Below are 17,300 nucleotides of genomic sequence, written 5' to 3' on the forward strand. Positions count from 1 at the left end.
GGAGACCTTCTCCGGTATAGAGGAGCTCTGCACACTCTGAGCGTGCACTCCGATTGTAAAAAGGTGGGGCCAAGATCCCTGTCGCATCCATTTAGAAAAGAAACCCCAGATGTAGTTGGGTGCTAAGCATTACTTAGGCTCGTGTGTTCCCCCCAGCCTCACAGAACGGAAGTCTGTTGCTCTTTCGGGAGGGCGCTGGACGGGACGAGGGGTTCGCAGGACGGGCGGGGAAAATGCGGGGAGATAGGAGAAAGGGGGAAACCAGAGGGAATGGGAGACCGGAGGGAAGAGCCCGGCCCCGCTCTGCCAAGAGCCCTGTCTCCCGCGCTCCGCTCCGCCCCCCCTCTCCAAGCTCCGCCCCCAGAGCGCGCGCGCGCCACCTCCCCACCACTCGCCTCTCTCCTTGCCGGCCGAGGAGGGAAAATATGATCCGGAGCGGCTCCGCCCGCGGCTGCTCTGATTTGGCCCCCGCCTTCTGCCCGCCTCTCATTGGCCGCCCGCCGCCGCCAGCGGCTTCCGATTGGGCGGCGCGATTTTGGATACCAAATTCAAAGTTTAAAGTACCCGGCGAGAGCAACCGCGCGTTCACTGCTCGCGGCCGCGCAGCCCTGCAGGTGAGCGGGAGAGCGCGGCAAAGGCGGGTGCGCAGCGGGGCTCCAGGATGGGGTCTCTGCGGCAGGGTCGGCTCGGGGCAGCGGGGCTCCAGGATGGGGTCTCTGCGGCGGGGTCGGCTCGGGGAGCGGGACTCCGGGCTGGGGTCTCTGCAGTAGGCTCGGCTCGGGGCAGCTGGGCTGCAGGCTCTGCGGTCGGGACTGAGGGGGCTCCTGGCGTACGTGGCGGCGGGACGTGGGGTGTTGGCGGCTCTGTGAGGGGCATCAGGCGGATCGCACACGGGGATCCCCGGTGGCCGCCCGGCGCTGCCTTCCCCCGCAGCCTTGCCCCGCAGCTATCCGGCCCGCGGGACTAGATGGATGGATGGGTGGGATGGGAAGGGACGGCTGCGTGCGGGCAGCCACAGAGCCCCGCGGTCCCGCCACCCAGTAGCGTGTGGGATTCGGGTCCGCGCTGGGGTGGGGAACGCGGCTCCCGCCGGCAGGCAGTGGCGGGCTGGGAGGTGCCGCACAGCGCTGTCTCCCGCCCGGCCACACCGCCGGAGGGGGACATCCCCTGGCGCGCTCCTGCCCGTCCCGCCACCCCCCTTTCAGGGGGAATCCTCGGACGCGGGGAACGCGGAGACCCCCGAAGGCGCAGGGCGCTGTTGAAGGGTCCGCGGGTACTGCGGGGCCGGGAGCCCATCTACCTGCAGCCCACCCGGGCCATCTTGAGTACTGGGCTGGAGCAGCCTGACAGTGCCCGGGGGGCCCGCGGCTCGCCGGGGGACTGGGGCCGGCCCTGATGCCCCGAAACGTGGGGGAGGGGGGAAACACATTTCCCAGTTCTGCGGGATTTCAGCCCAAAAGCTCCTCTGCTCGCTGGCGGGAAGGGGAGGAGGGGAGTTAGTGAGGGCTTGCAGCTCTCCCCTCGCTCACACTGTACAAAGCCGTGAACTTATTTGCGCCTTTTTTCCCCCCAAACTAAGGCAAGGAGAAGGGGCTTCTAACTGAAACGTTCATGAAACACTTTTTTTTATGATTTTCTCAAAACTGTTGGAAGTGCTTAAATCTTTTGAAGTACTCGCTCCTGCTTGAAATAAGGGCAGATTATTTTTTCCCCCTATAGATTGCAAAGTATATTGAAATTTTTTTCCTCTTAGATTTAACACAACGGCAATGGCTTCCTTCTCCCCTTTAGCCCTCGCCCATCCCCCCGCAATTGTTAATATAGATAGCACCACATTTCGGGGGGGAAGGGAAAGGGAAGAGGCAAGAAGAGATCCATTTCCCTATCATATCTTTTGACCTTCTTAAAATCATGTTCGTAAGCAACTTTTGTTTCACTTTGACCAATGTTTAAAGAATGCTGCTTTCCTTTGTAACTTACACATGCATCTAAACCCTCAAGCTTTCCCTGTGACATCCAGCCTCCTCCCCTCTTAAAATGTCCCATCAGATACCTGGCTGCAAGAGCAGCATTGCCCCTGGGCTTGTATGCAAACTTCAGGCTTCTCTGTCCTGGCATACCCCTACCAGGGCCTGATGTCACTCAAGGACCCTCTTTCACTGGGCTCTCTTGCAGGGGCCACAAGTGTCCTTAGTATATCACTGCATGTAGGGTAAGAAATGGAGTCACCAGTCTGTCTCGAAGGAATCTGTACTGGTGGAAAGGTGTATAAAACCCCAGTAAAATCGCCCAGTCGGTTTTCCCATCCCAAAGTAAAGCAGTGTAAAGCTCCAGTTTTCAGGAGATAGATTTGCATAGTGGTTCTTACAGAGTCTTAGTCCCACTGGTTGTCTACGGTTTAGACACTGGAGGGCGACCTAGATAAAAGGTTAAAATTCATAATGCAGAAGGAAGGCACGGTTGATTCTTTATGAGAAAATATTTGTGGCACAGTTTAGCTGTGATGTAATACTGTCCTTGTCTCTTGCAGGATACAAACAAAATAATGAAAGCAAACCTTAATCGCTCTTTCAAAATGAAATGTGATTTTGGTTGTATGTCTCTTCATGCTGGGTTTACACCACTGAAGTCTACTGTGGAGAAAACAAGACTAGAAAAATCTTGCCCCTTGAATTATGAGAAGGGTTTTTGTAAAAGGTGTGCTGAAGAGCATCAGAAAATACTCCTTAGTGACTCGTACCATGTGGCCAGCAGAAATCTAAATGAAGATGAAGGAAGACCTGTACATAACAAAGAAAACAAACAAGTAACCCAGAGACTTGAGGGAGGTATCTATGAAGTGGATGCACTGGAAAACAGTAAACTTAATGAGGACAGTGGTTATTCCTCTATATTAAGTAATCAATACACTGATGCAATAGAACATGAGGATATTATACCTTTGGCTGGGAATCTCTGTAGAACACCGAAGCATTGTCTTATGAAGAACCAAAACCAAACACAGTTTTCAAAGAAAACTTTGTTGCCAGTGATCCATTATGAAGAAATGATTTGCTCAACTTTGAAAAAAAGTGGTAAAAGAAATCTCAAGTCTTGGGCTGCTGTAGACAAAATTGTTTTTATGGGAAAGGTTGAACTTTGCAACCTAATTGGAAAGAAAATGGGCTTAGATAGACTAGACATACTTGCTGAACTCTTCCAAAAAGACCTGAAGCATATATTAGGAAGAATTTTAAGGCATCTTGGTGAGATGGACTTAGTCAAGTAAGTATATTAATCTCATTGTGTTTCATTGGGAAAGGAAACCACCTAATCAGGTGGCTTAAGAATGTTTTACATATGGGGCTTGTGACATATTCTCAGTGGTCAGTACTATGTAGTAACATATTAAAACATGAACTGTTAATGTAAGCCATGATATATGGAGAATGTGTTTGTTCCTTAGAAGGCAAATTTACAGATTACAATTGTGAATATATCCCATCTTCTATATGCAAGAAAAAGATAACATAGTTATTCCCACCATTAAATAAAAAGTTTTTCCCTTTCCTAAGAAGTAACTGATATGTTTGTATTCTCATTGCAGTTTTGCCAAAGTCAGCACAACGTGGCAGAAAATTCTACAAGAAGATAAATGGATTTTCCAAATTTATAGCAAAGCTGTGAAAAACCTTTCTGTAAGTTTCTGCACTTCCTAGGTATTTCAAGCCTAAACCAGCAATTTCACTCCTCCTAGGCCTAAGCAATTGCAGAAGAGTTTTTTAGGCTGAAAATGTCACTGGAGTGTCTGAGTTTATTCTGTTAGGATGCCCTGCTTCAGGTGTTGCTGGTCACCTCATTGTCTTTTGAGCCCAAGGAGAGAGGCAGATGCTCTTAAGAGCTTTCACATGCCCTGTGTTACAGAGGATGGCAGGAAGGAAGGAAGGTCAGTTCCAGCACTGCCTACTGGGCAAACCTCAGAGACTCTTAAGCAGAGGCTTGCTTATGTCAGCTATTTCAGCCTCTCCACTGATGAAAAAGGGAGAGAGAAACTGAAAAAGTGCAACATGTTGGCTGCAGAAAACAGAGCTTTTTTCACTGTGAGCTATTCCTAATGCCTATTTGTTCTATGAAATAAAAAATACATTAAGCATTGTGCTTTGCCATGGAAGGACTCTTTCAAAACACTAAGGGTGTTTTTCTTCCTTGAGAGGTGGAGGTACAATGAAGCAAAACTTAGGATCTGCAACAGAATGAGGTGGTCAGCTAGTTAGGATTTTAGGTTGTATTTTATGGTTCTAGCCTGCTGAGGTAAAACTTAAGCAGCAGGGGTTTAAACTGGATATAAGGAAGAAATTCTTTACTGTTAGGGTGGTGAGGTACTGGAATGGGTTGCCCAGGGAGGTTGTGAATGCTCCATCCCTGACAGTGTTGAAGGCCAGGTTGGACAGAGCCTTGGGTGATATGGTTTAGTGTGAGGTGTCCCTGCCCACGGCAGGGGGCTTGGCACTAGATGATCTTAAGGTCCTTTCCAACCCTAACTGTTCTATGATTCATCCCATAAAGCTTGATTTCCTCCTGCCATTGTATGCTTTTTTTTTTTAAACTTGAGCAGCAAACTTAGAAAATTGGTGGGAGGAGTTTCCTTTCTAAAGCTTCAAGCATTCCTGTTCCCCATAAGGAATTAGAAATATTGCTTTGGGCTTTAAAACACTGCAATGACCATGTTACGTGCTCTGCCTAAATAATTATGATGTGTTAATATAGTACATTGCATTGCATAACAGAAGATGGGTGGTTTTGATGGTCTGAGCTTAGGGAGTCTCTTCTAAGTATTTATGGTAGCTGTTGCTCAGAAAGCTAAGGTGAAATTAGTAGTGTACTACTTTGTATGAAGCTTTATTAGTGGAAACCTAGGCAGGAGAAAGGATCAAAAATAAGTTGCTGGCTTCTGTTAAACGAAAGCTCAGCATCAGATAAGTCTTCTCAAATTTTGTTCTTCTTTTTATTAGAATGGTACTAAAGCACCAGAGCATGCTGCAACAAGGGATTATGTTCTCCACCGAGCGGCTTTAGCTGCCATTCAGAAAGCAACCCCACCAAAAAACTTGAATAAAAAAACCACCAGATCCAAAGCACCCAAGAATCACAGCAGGCTGATGGAGTTTTCTGAGGTAACTGGTGATTTCCATTCTTCTTTAATTTCTCACATGTTGTCTGGCACACAATCAGCTTGTAAAGTGTGTTTCTGAGAGTAGTATTTCCAATTTGAAGTGCTTGTAACTCTTATTAGTATTTCTGCCAGATTTAGTTTATTTGCTTTTGCTTATTTTAAGACAATGTCACGAGTGGAGAATATCAATACATTGGGTTGTTCTACATTTTTTTTCTTCCCAGGTACCTACGGTACCTTCAAAACACATTAGTGATGTTTTGAGCATTTTTACTTTTATCTTGGATCAGATATGAAAAAGTTCAGTAATTTCCTCTTAGTTTCCATGGGCTATAATGAATCATGTTTTCCAGATAATCTGGAAAACTGACAACTTTGCTAAAAAATGAAGACTAAAGACTAAGTAGCTCTTTAGGTCTTATATTTTAAAATAAACAAATGGATATTTTTCCTGTTTAATCTATGGGCTTGGTTTGGTTTTTCTTTAACAAATTGTCTAGTTGTTAATATAGATAATTAGCTATTTATCAAACATTAAAATGTTTGTTTTTTAATTACATAGTTTTAGTGTAATGCACATTTGGAGTTGGCAACAAGTGGCCCAACAGCCTTAAGTTTCTTTTCACCTTGTTATTTTTCTTAAGCATTTTTGTCCCCCACATATAGGTATAGGTCCACATTGCAAGTCTTATAGGACTTGGAAGTATTTATTGAAAGTCATTGGTTATTAATAAGCAACAGATTTTTTCCTAACTAGAAAAAGATTTCATACTCAGACTCAGAAATCTTATTCTTCAACTTGGTGCAATAGGAGATGATGTAATAGCATTGGAAAGTATGATGAGGTTGCTCTAATACTACTGTATAGCACTTCATAGCATTAAGAATCTGAAAATTCAGCTGTACACTGAAGTAGCAGTCTAAAGGCACACAATTTAGTTGTATAAACATTTTGCTTTTAACAGCTAAATGATATAAGTGCTATGCAGGTCTATAACTTTCTAATGCTGAATGATTTTGAATAGTGGACCTGGCTTTGTGTCAAAAAACTGAGAGAATTGGGAATTGCTTTCATTTGATGTCTCAAGCTGAGTGCACTACAGCTGAAATTTTGGGACATACTGCTTACTTTTCAAAAATCTTAATGATTTAAATGGTATTCAGGTATATTTTCTCTCTATTTTTATACTGAGGTTAGCTAAATCAAAATTTTTGAATGAAGTCTGGAGGATTTGGGAGGGCTGTGTTTGCATTTAGTCTGGCCTTTAAAATTGAAAGAATTTTAAATTGGCCACCTCTGTTCCTCTATATCTCTAGTCCAAAGTACCTGCAGCTATAGCCTGATTATTCCTGTTCAATCTCCTATCAGAATGTGATATAACCAAAATTAGGTTAAATCCATGATTTATCTTTTTAGAGTAGGATAAGTTACAGTATGTTTTGTGACATGTTAGATGACATCAGGGAATGTTTGGGGTCTGTATTTAACCTCCACTCATGATTTTCTTTATATGCTTTTTCCAACAGGCTGCCAAGAACTTGAAAACCACTGAAAGCCTTAAAGCCTGCCACCGCTGTGGCTCCCCTGCGAAGTATGACTCCTTTCTACAAAGAGCGATGTGCAGTCGTGAAGGTTGTGGCTTCGACTTTTGCACAAAATGCATGTGCAGCTACCACATGTCCAGTGACTGTATGAGTGGCAAACCAGTGAAACCCAGCTCAAAGTTTGAACTGCTTCCTGGGACTAAGAAAAGCAAACGCAATCTACAGCGACTGTGATCCATCCATATACAGATTGTCAGGGTTTTGGGGTATGAGGTTATCTTCAAAGAAAACCAAACAGGAAGAATGCTTTCTACTATTTTGTATTTTTTTAAAAAGTTAATTTTATTACTCCTCTGTGCTATATGGTTGTGTTAAAATTCCTAGGAATTCTAAAACGTCTTATTAATTTATAAATGAAAAAAATAATCTGGATATGAATTGGAATAACATTTTAAATACTGTCCTGGCAATTTGTCTATTGAACAAAACAAAATAGTTTTGGGAAGTAGCCTTCCATGTGTAACCCTAGCACAATTTGTCAATGACAGAAGGGAAAGCATAAACTGTTTTATTTAAATTTTTACTCTTGTTCAAAAGTCTCTTAAAAGCATTTCGAATGAGAATGTCAAGTGAGGTGGGTGATGTCTCTTTTAGCATGAAATTATGAGGGAGTCTAGATTTTGTTTCTCCTCCCAAGGCTTTGCCTTAATTTTAAAATGTGAAAAGTCAATGCGTTATTCTCTGATGCCTTACATTACGTAAATCTTGTGTTGTTGCTCTTCCTTCATTTCTTCATTCAGAAACTGTAGGTTTTCCTTGAACTGAGGTGCCAATCTTTCCAACTTCACGAAAAAATGAAGTACTGTATTTTGGCTATGGTGCTAAAAAATACTTTGCCTTTTTTTCCAAATAAGATATTTTTTTTAATATTTGTATATATTTGTAAATACTACTTTAAATATTATTCATGTTTGTCTTGTAAATGTCAAAATAAATTGCTGCTTTCAACCATAAAATCTTAAAATTCCTATTTATCATCTTAAAAGGTTACTTTTCATGCTCATTTCTCAAATTTTCCAGTAGGTGGTGCTTAAAAATGCTGCTTTATTAACAAGGAGCAGATACCCTGGTTTTGTGTAAAATGTACTGAATCCATTCTCATGCTGATTTCCTGCAGCTTACCCTAAAGACTTTTAGCAGTAATTGCTGATCGTTTCTGAACCAATGCATTCAATGGAGAATTTCTTCTGGTCTGAATTTGTGCTGCTGCTGCAGAGCCAGCACATCATCAGCAAAGTGTTTGTGATTCCACAGCAAGGAGGGATTACTTTCTGGAAATGCCTGGGACTTGGGTGTGATCTTTCCCCCATTAGTAAGTCGATAACAGACTGGGAAGGCAGCATTGTAGTCCTGCTCTTTGAAATGGGACAGATTTTCTATACTGAAGGGCAATTTTTCCCTGCACTTGTTAATTTTCTGTTTGTGACAGCAGTGGTAGAAACAGTTGAGCCATACCTCTAGCATTCTGCTTTTATGTGGTGAGCTTAATCCCCTAATCTAAACCTGGGATTTGAAATAAAAGGCTGGCTGAGTTGTATCAAGAACTTTCAAGAACAAATCTTGTCTATTGGAGTCCACCTACAGATACATGTGAGAATGACCGGTGGAAGTCTTCCATCCTATTATACCTTATTCTGGTAATTAGACCATACCACCTTTACCAACCAGGTAAGAACAAGAATAGTGTTTGTATAGGAAGTAACTGCCCTCAACTACTGGATCGTGGTGTGTGCAGTATTTGAGAGACATGGAAAAGGCAATGGTCAGGTGCTTGGTATGCATGCAGCAACAGTTAGTCTCTGAGGCAGAGCACAGACAGATAAATATTAAAAGCAAAAGTCTGCTCACCTGTTACAAACTTAACAGGTTTACCTTTTCAGGTTTTGAGTTTACTACGGGGAACTATTTGCTCTAGTAAGCCTAACAATTTGTACACGGAATGAAGAGCAGCTGCTTTCTGTGTGTATGTTGGTTTGTTTCCTGTTGAAATTTATCCTCTTATGTAGAATGTTGAGAAAAATTCCTTGTTACCTCCAGATAAGGGGAATAATTGGACTGTATGGCTTCAGGGGTCACAACTGAAGATGAACAATATGAAGAAACATCTTTCATTAACTTCTGAGTGATAAGAGGCAGTTACCTTCTACCTGAAACCTTGTTGGAAAGCTCAGGTTACTTTACCTCTGAGAAAGCTTTGGCCAAGCTGTACTGGCTATGCTGCAAACCATTGTGTTGTTTCTTGTCCAACCATTTTTGTCTTATCCTGACCCTCAGTCCCTTGCCTACCAGCTTTAGTGTTAATAATCAAAATAGACATTCAAGATTGTAGTCCTCAACCGGTGGATGACAGTTCCTTAAGGACCTTGGCCTCTCACCAATGCTTTCAATTTCCATATGCAAGAGAAGCATGGGGATCTGTGGTAGCCTTGCAGCTATTTCTTCCTTTAGGGTAAAATTGTTCAGCAGTTGAAACCTTGCCCAATAATGCTGAACATTGGACCTGTATGAAAACTGCATCTTACTGAAAGCCACATGATTAATGGTCATGTCATAAATACCTTCAGTGAATGGTGTAGGTCAGAAAAAAAGCATAATGGACAATATGTCTCCACCCAGGCATGCTGGCATCTACTGCACAGTGAGAAAGCAGCTCATCAGAGTGGAGGTGTTGTACTAATGGGTCCCCCCAGCCAGTGTTGAGGAGCATAATTTGTGTACCAAAGATAGCAATAGAGTCGTAAATGCAGATCGTTGTTAATGCCTGTGTTTGGCCTATCTTGAACCTGCCTTTGATATGTAATCAACGTGAAAGCTGTACCTAGCACAAGAGCATAGCACTTGCCATATGGAGATGAGCCATCTCCAACTACTACATCTGTGCTGTCAAAACCACTTTCAGACTCAACATTTGGCAGCCTCAGTGACAGTGCAGGGACATGATAAGCTTCTTGTTCACATTGCATGCGCCTTTCAGATCTACAGAGGGTGATAAATACCTGCAGGCTGACAGAGTCCCCTGGCTTGCTGGTGCAAGAGTACAGATTTCACCCAGTTACTTGCTTATCTCTAGGCATTGCTCTGCATGGTAAGGAAGAGTGTGATGCTTCTCTGCTCTGAAAATTTCTGTGGCTAGCAACATTTCCCCCTGGCCTGACCAAGTATGGAGCCAGAATATTCCTTATTTCATCCTGACCCTACATGGGAGGCAGACAGAGCCAGGGGTTTAGGACCTTATTAATCCATATTTAACTTCCATGTTTTTCAGCTTTTTTCTCTCTCATTTTGATGATGACTTGAAAAACCCAAGGAACGACTTGAGATGTTTATGTCTTTTAAAGTCAAATCAATATGTGCATTAAAGTCAATCTTAGCTGGCCTGCAACAGCTACTAGAGAAACTGGAGACAAGTATCACATAACAGTGATTAATCTGATGCTATCATAACTTGTAAAAACAAGAGTGAGTTTGTACGCAGTTACCTCTGTAATTTATCCTGCAGCAGCAGCCTTTGTGCTTTGAGGTCAGTGGGACATGGAAGAACCAAAACAGAAAAAAACCACAACCAGCCTCTTACTACAAATCTGCATCTGCTGGTGCCTTAGCACAGCACACAGCCTAGTTGTTTGTCTTGGAGGCTGATTTCTGATGTGTGGCATGTGCCAGATATACTGTCACTAATCAAAGGTTCCACAGCAAAGAAGCAACATTTTAGCATGTTGAATGTTTTGTTTGACAAAAAAGTTTAAAACCCAGGGATTTGGCAACAATCACTCTCCACATAGCTCAGAATATTTCAGTGGTGAAAATATAAAGTCAGTCCTGACTCACAGAGTTTAAAATAGGAATCTAGATAAAGACTGTGGTAAGAATTCCCTCACCATCTCCCAAAATGTCTACTCCTAAAATCAAGGCCTGAGAATCCGTTTGAGGAAATTAAGCTCTAGTAGATATTTAAAAAAACGAAATATGTTATGCAAAGGGAAAACCACACGATGGTGCTCTTGAAACACTGCAAGAAGCCCGATTCATTGAATTCCTCCTTGCTGCGCCCATGGAGAGTGTATTTCCTCCACCTCCGCTGATCGCAGTTATCCATCTAGTTACTCTGGTCACAGGTAATCACGTTAAATCTGCTATTGAAAGAACAAAACCCCAGACGTGAATTCAGTTACCGATTTTAATTTTTGTTCTTTTTCAAACATACTTGTGTAGGACACATACACATTTGCTACACTTAAAAAAACAGGAGACTTCTAAAAAAGTTTTATCCTGCTGCCAAATTCATATGCCTCTTCAATGAGTCATTTGCTGCCCCAGAAACATAACTTTTGTCCACTCTGTGCCCATGGAGTGACAAGTGGAAAGCAAAGCCACCACTCCAAAGCAGTGGGTGCCCTCAGCACCAGCCTGGGTAAAGCAGCAAACAGAGACTTGCCTGGAATTGGACACTGAGTTCCCGATCATCTGGGGTTTCCTGAACACCCCAGCTGCATGGCTGCTGTGGTGTGGCCTGGGTGTTTCTCCTGGAAGAAGCTAATGGTGCTGACTTGCAATATATCTAAAAAGCATAACATGAATATGCAACAGTGCATCCACTGTGGTTAGGAGGAGCTGGTGTCTTGAGTTGAAATGCCTGAATGTAAGGATGGACCAGGCAATTACTGGGATAGATCCTTGATTTTGGGATACACTTGTCATGACAGAAAGGATTCCCCCTTTAATACATTTAAACTTTGGAGTACAGGATGAGATGTTACAGATATGGACAACTGCTGGAATGTGAGTCTTTACCAGAGGATGAAAAAATTGTCATGCCAAGACATGTTTTTGATTTTAATATTTCCTTGTTGGAGTGGTTTCTCCTCTGAAGGAATACAGGACAATAAAAGGCAAGAGGGGAAAAACAGTGCTGATATTCCCAGCATGAAATAAAAGCAGCAATGGTCTGCTTGAGCCTGTTGGCACATGCAGGAATAGTTGCAAGGTTCAAACAAAGGAATAAACATTCTTGCTTCTGAGATCATTCAGCCGCTGAGGGCTTAGCTTCTAAGGTTTAGTATTACTCCGCTTTTTGCATTTGGAACTGCCTTCACAGTATCTCAGCATCACAGCACAGCACTCAAGCCAAGGGCCTGGGAGGTATTTTGAGAAATCCAGATTTAAAAAAAAAAAAAAAGTAATTCCCTATGTTTTCTGACTGCTCTGGAGGTTTTAGTTTCATGCTGGGGGGGATACAAAGAGCCCTCCAAATCCCCTAGCCAGCTGTAATGTCAGGACCAGCCCTGACACCAGGAACATCTCTGACGATGTCCCCTGCTTAGCAGATGCATGGCTGGGGAAGAGGAGGAAACCCTCACCCTTCTCTGCCCCATTTTTGATCTCTGAGTCTTGGGCTAGCTTTTGTGAAGGGCCAGAAGTGCTGCTGCCCTTGGCTGGTGCAGCTGTGGCTGCATTGAGGCATAGTGAGGAGCAGTGGGAGAGTTGGGGAAATTAGCTGGGGGGGGTGGGGGGGTAGGGTGGGTAGCTGTAAGGCCCAAAGTGAGGGCAGTCTTTGTGCAGGACTTCGGGTAGCTAGCATAGCATGTTGTATGTCTGTACGCTCATTGAAAAGCAAACGCCTGGAAACGCGATGCTACCTTGTAGCAAAACCAGATAGTAATGGTGAATGCTGGTGTTGCACTAAGAGCCTAGATACAGTGGGTTCCTTAGCCTATGTAGGACCCACACTGAGAGGATTGTGAAGCTCGGAGCTGGCTCTAACCCGTAGTACTAAATAGAATGGTTTAGGTTGGAAGTGACCTTAAAAATCATTTAGCTCCAAACCCCACTGCCATGGGCAGGCACATCTTCCACTGTACCAGGGTGCTCAACGCTCTGTCCAGCCTGGCCTTGAAGACTTCCAGGAATGATGCATCCACAGCTGCTGTGGGCAACCTATTCCAGTGCCTCACCACCCTCACAGTAAGGATATTTTTCCTCACTTTTCCTTTTTTTCCTCACATTAGCTGTGGGCACATATAGTTCAGGGAGTCCTCAGCTGCTGAGCAGAAGGACCAAGCTCGGAAAGACACTTCTGCATGTTGCAGGAGGAAGTATAGCTCTTCCACGAGTAATGCATGGCAGCTACAGCTTCATATGAGAGATTTAGAAGGGGTACAGCTATGGTGGTATGTCTCTGGTTGCCACCTCCTGCAACTCTTGTTTTCTGCCCATGTCTCCTGTGTGTGCCCACCAGAGAGCGCAGTGATGAAAGCTCTTTCCAGAGGCTTCACCGGTAGCTGGCTCATGCATGAATCATAAAGCAAACATGACGACACAAGACCTATGAGACTTACGTCTTATGATTAGTGTCACTTCATGAGGGTCTACTTCGGCTCAGTTAACTACATTGTACAACAGACTTTCGTTAGTCATATATAGATCTAATTTTCAAGATTTTCCCTGGATACCAAATTAGCAGAAAAGACATCAATTGCAATTTGCTTACAAAACGTACTTTAAACACCAGCTACTTGTGAAAATGCACATAATGTTTTTAAATTAAAAAGCTCTGTGTTGCCTTAAAAATACTCACAGCAGGCAGCACAATAATACATTTACTCTCTGCAATGCATTTACTTATGTACCCCTCCCTAGCTAAAAAATATATGTGCAAGTATGAAACAAGAAAGTCTGTGAATATTTTCAGATCCATGTCATCCTCTATGGCACACAGTGGCTGTGTACTAAGTCGTGATGTTAAACTGTGGTACAAAAAGCTCACTAAAGCAGGGTAAAAAACCATGTAAGGTGTCATATCTTAAAGGTAAGTAAATCAGTGACAATACCACAGGACTTCCAGTCTCTCTGTATATATTTTAGAAAGTGTTTTGGAAAAGTAAGCAGTTCATATTTGTTCTGGTCTCCTCACCTGTGTTAAACAATGGTTATATTCTCGGTATTTGCATACAAGCAAGATAAATGTTATTCTATTTTAAATGTAAAGCAACAGAGATATGCAATGCTTGGTCCATGACCATGCAGTGGTTCAATTACAAATACTGCTTGGACTTTCTGACTCCAAATTCTGGCATTATGTCTTGTCCTACCCATACTGCTTTTCATAGTAATTAAAGTAGTAAATCAAGAAATACTTTGTGTTTTATGATACTTGGGGCTCAAGCAAGCAATGAAACTTTTAGGAATGTGAGGGCTTGTCTGCTTAAGACAGACTACTGGTTTAATTTGGTAATATTTGAAGCTGGGTCACTTACATTGCTAGAAAAATATATATATACAAAAGAGGTTGTCTAAAATGATAAAACCAAGCACAGCTCATGCCTCAAAACACATATAAGACCAAATGGAGATGAGAGGTAACAAATATAGTTTTGTTTTGATTTGTTTGGGTTTTTTTTTATCAGAAATTTGTGGCTTATACAGCAAAAGTTATACATAAACAGAAGTTTATGCTCCTGCATAAAACCAGGACAAACTTTTGATACTGCTATCTAGCCTGAAATGTTTGTCAGTCAAAGTGGGAAAAAAAAATTATATCAATGTGACTTGACCTGTGGCTTCCAAAGCATAAAACCCATTATTTATGGAGAAGAGGGTAGAGAGTAACTATAGGTTTTCCTCTTCTACCTGTCTGAGTCAATTAAGTTTATAATTTAATATGGGTTTACAAGGATTATAAACTGAAAAAGAAAATCCATCACCTATATTACTATTTAATTCTGTTCCTTTGATTTTACATTAGTAAGGGTTTTTTTCTTCAGAGAAATCATTAAATAAAATTGCAAAGTTCAAAAATACTGTTTTCATTGCCATATGCACAGAAATTCTTAACTATAAACCAGAAAAACTTTTATTCAAGGAATAAGGTTAACAAGTTTCTCATATTCCAGAGTTATCTGTATACTTAAATATAGTGTTTATACACATAAAATTTAGTCAATTTTAAAACAAAATAAATAATTTGTTTGAAAAAAATCTTTTAGAGGTAAAATACTATTTTTTATTCTCTATAAACTACTGTGATAGAAGCTAGTCAAAAGAAAGATTTCCCCTTGCCTCAGACCCCTTCAGAGAAATGAGGAGGAGAAACATGCCAGCTTTGAGTTCAATCTGTCTTCCGTATTTATTAGAGTTTAACAGAAATTTCTGTTGGAACTATGCTGAAAGCACATCTGTTGTACAAACCTATAGCCAGAAAACGGTGAAAGAAAGGTAACCTCTTAAGAAAAAAACAGTTTAAGCTGGTATGGAAGTGAAAGTGGGGTGCTCCGTTTTAGGCCACTACAAATATCATTGTTTGCTGGTAACATCTGTGTACCTAGCAGTAAAAGTCTGAAGGATTAGAAAATACAAGAAGTCAGCATCTGCTCTGGTTATAATTTTTAAGAGTTGCTGAAAGCCAGCAAGAGAGCATTTTAAAAATTAACATTTTAAAAATTAAACACAATCTGAAAGGCTTCTCCTGAAGATTGCCCTTAAGGGCATGAAAGAAGCTCAATATAGGACTGTGATACACAGCTTGTGGGCAAGAAATTGATCCATAAATCTCTGTAAATTAAGCCAGCATTTGTGTTACTGAAAAATGGATTTCATCTGTTGGTGAACTCAGAGCCCTTAATGGCACTATATATCGACAATATGAATTCGGTTTAGTAATGCTGCTGTATTGTCATAGCAGTCACTGCAAAATTGCCATAAAATTAGACTTCTTTGGTTGTATTTTTGATGTCCTTCTAGCTTGGATGTGTTTTGCAGGTAATAAGTGTTAACTCTGAGGAGGATCAAAAAGTATCATTATCATTGTTGTACTAAACCTCATTTAGCATCAGCTAATTTTGAATTCAGAGTAATAGCAACATGTAGATTTTTATTTTTGCTAAAATTGAAACAACATGAAAGAAGTATAGAATATATAATTAGTTGATCTGAGAGATCATAGAATTTAGTTCAGGGGGTGGAGAACATGCTTTTAGTGAGACTTCCTTGTCTTCTTTATGTGCTTAGTGTAATTTTAAATTTGTTGGTATGAAACATTGTGCAATCTTAATATAGTCTTCTGCTTAAAAGTTGTTGATTTCCATCATGTTATTCCTTCAGTGATAAGGACAAATTTAAATACTTTCAAGAATATTTTGCTATCTTTCAAGCTAAGACTTTCTGAATCAGCAGGCTCAGCCTCTCAGTCTTACTCAGTGATCACTGGGGAATGATTACAAAGGAAAAACTAATTTGAAACAGCACAGAAAAGCTCTAGTAAACTCTTCTGCATCACAGAAACTGCATGAATTATGATTAAATGGAACAAAAGTTGAAGAAGAAGTTTGATATTTGCTACTGTGTCTGTCAGTGTACTTTTCAAATCACACATGCTTGTATTAAACATAGTATGACTGGAAAGAGGTCTGAGTTGAGGTCTGAGTCAAGGTCTGATCTCTCCTTAGCCACTAAGTGGCTAAGTGACTACTACTAAGAGATTCTTATAACTTTTAAAACTAGTTCTCAAGTAGCTCTTTCGCCTCCATTATGAGTATGGGATGAGAACATGTCTGTAAGACCTTTCTCTTTTTATTTTTCCAAACAGACTTTTGGTTTTTTTTGCCCTGCTCTGAAGTAGCAGGAAGCATGATAGGTCTTATCCAAAACCAGGCATGTAACTGAGTTAACACCAACCTGAAGGCACGCTGCTGAGTTAAGGATTGCCCCTTGATTTTACTCTTCATGCTAGTAAGACTGCATTGACATCTATGAACACATGTCTCATATTCATCCCTGTTTTCCTCCTGTCTTGTCATTCACACATACAGGCACTGAATATGCAAGTCTGCTGCTCTTATCTTACAGCACTCTAACACACAAAAGTTCACAGCAGGAATACTGAACATCCCTTGTTGTTAGATTCTTCAAAGACCCAAGGTGATAGAAGACATGGTTTCCCTTTTGGACTGGATTGTGATGGGAGCAAACAAGAGCTGTGCTTGAAAGAAAATGTCAAATACCTTCTTACTACCCCGTTTCTGGACAACTTGAGGCAGATAGGATCAGGACAGTGCTACTTCCCACAGCTGTCATGGGCAGTGAGGTAGAAACAGCAGTACTTCCCCACTCCAGCCACTTTCTCCCAGGCAGCAAGGGAAGTGCAACCATACAGCTTCACACCAGAGGAACTGTGGTGTCCACCCCATCTTCTGCAGCAGCTGGATACTACTCTTTTGAAAGGCTGTTTAAAAAACCGTAGTCAGCACTTTGACATTAGAGCAGAGAGCTGTTTTCTTACCTGCTGTCTGTGGGGATTTAAAACAAGCAGGTGAAAGCACACACACATATAGCCCTTGATCTCTGGCCATGGCAGAGCTTGAGCTTGGTGGTTTCAGCGGATGCTTGTGTGGAAACTCTCACTGATACAGTCTTACAGAACCTGTTACAGAAGCTCAGTGATACTGTCGGTTTTTCTTTCCCTGTTGCAAGGTTTGCAACAAAAAACATTGGAGTTCATGTCATTCACACCATGACACATTCTTGCTACTAACCTTGGGCCCGATTTCAA

The 17,300-nt window shown here is 41.9% G+C and overlaps 1 protein-coding gene across 1 annotated transcript; it reads left to right on the plus strand.

The window, feature by feature from the left end:
• The first annotated feature begins 585 nt into the window (after positions 1–585).
• On the plus strand, positions 586–7,678 carry FBXO5 (F-box protein 5). The gene is made up of 5 exons (XM_031049797.2): positions 586–614; positions 2,531–3,264; positions 3,587–3,677; positions 4,992–5,153; positions 6,680–7,678. The coding sequence occupies exons 2-5, from the start codon at positions 2,546–2,548 to the stop codon at positions 6,929–6,931; spliced, it is 1,224 nt and encodes a 407-aa protein (XP_030905657.2). The 5' UTR covers positions 586–614; positions 2,531–2,545; the 3' UTR covers positions 6,932–7,678.
• Positions 7,679–17,300: the final 9,622 nt, after the last annotated feature.

The sequence above is a fragment of the Melopsittacus undulatus genome, chromosome 3, assembly GCF_012275295.1.
Source record: "Melopsittacus undulatus isolate bMelUnd1 chromosome 3, bMelUnd1.mat.Z, whole genome shotgun sequence".
Classification (NCBI taxonomy): Eukaryota; Metazoa; Chordata; class Aves; order Psittaciformes; family Psittaculidae; genus Melopsittacus; species Melopsittacus undulatus.

Excerpts from the sequence above, each read along its gene's own strand:
- FBXO5 (XM_031049797.2), top strand. The coding sequence starts at position 2,546 with ATGAAAGCAAACCTTAATCGCTCTTTCAAAATGAAATGTGATTTTGGT. Across the intron at positions 3,265-3,586 it reads GGTGAGATGGACTTAGTCAA|TTTTGCCAAAGTCAGCACAA; the intron begins GTAAGTATATTA and ends TTCTCATTGCAG. Across the intron at positions 5,154-6,679 it reads GGCTGATGGAGTTTTCTGAG|GCTGCCAAGAACTTGAAAAC; the intron begins GTAACTGGTGAT and ends TTTTTCCAACAG.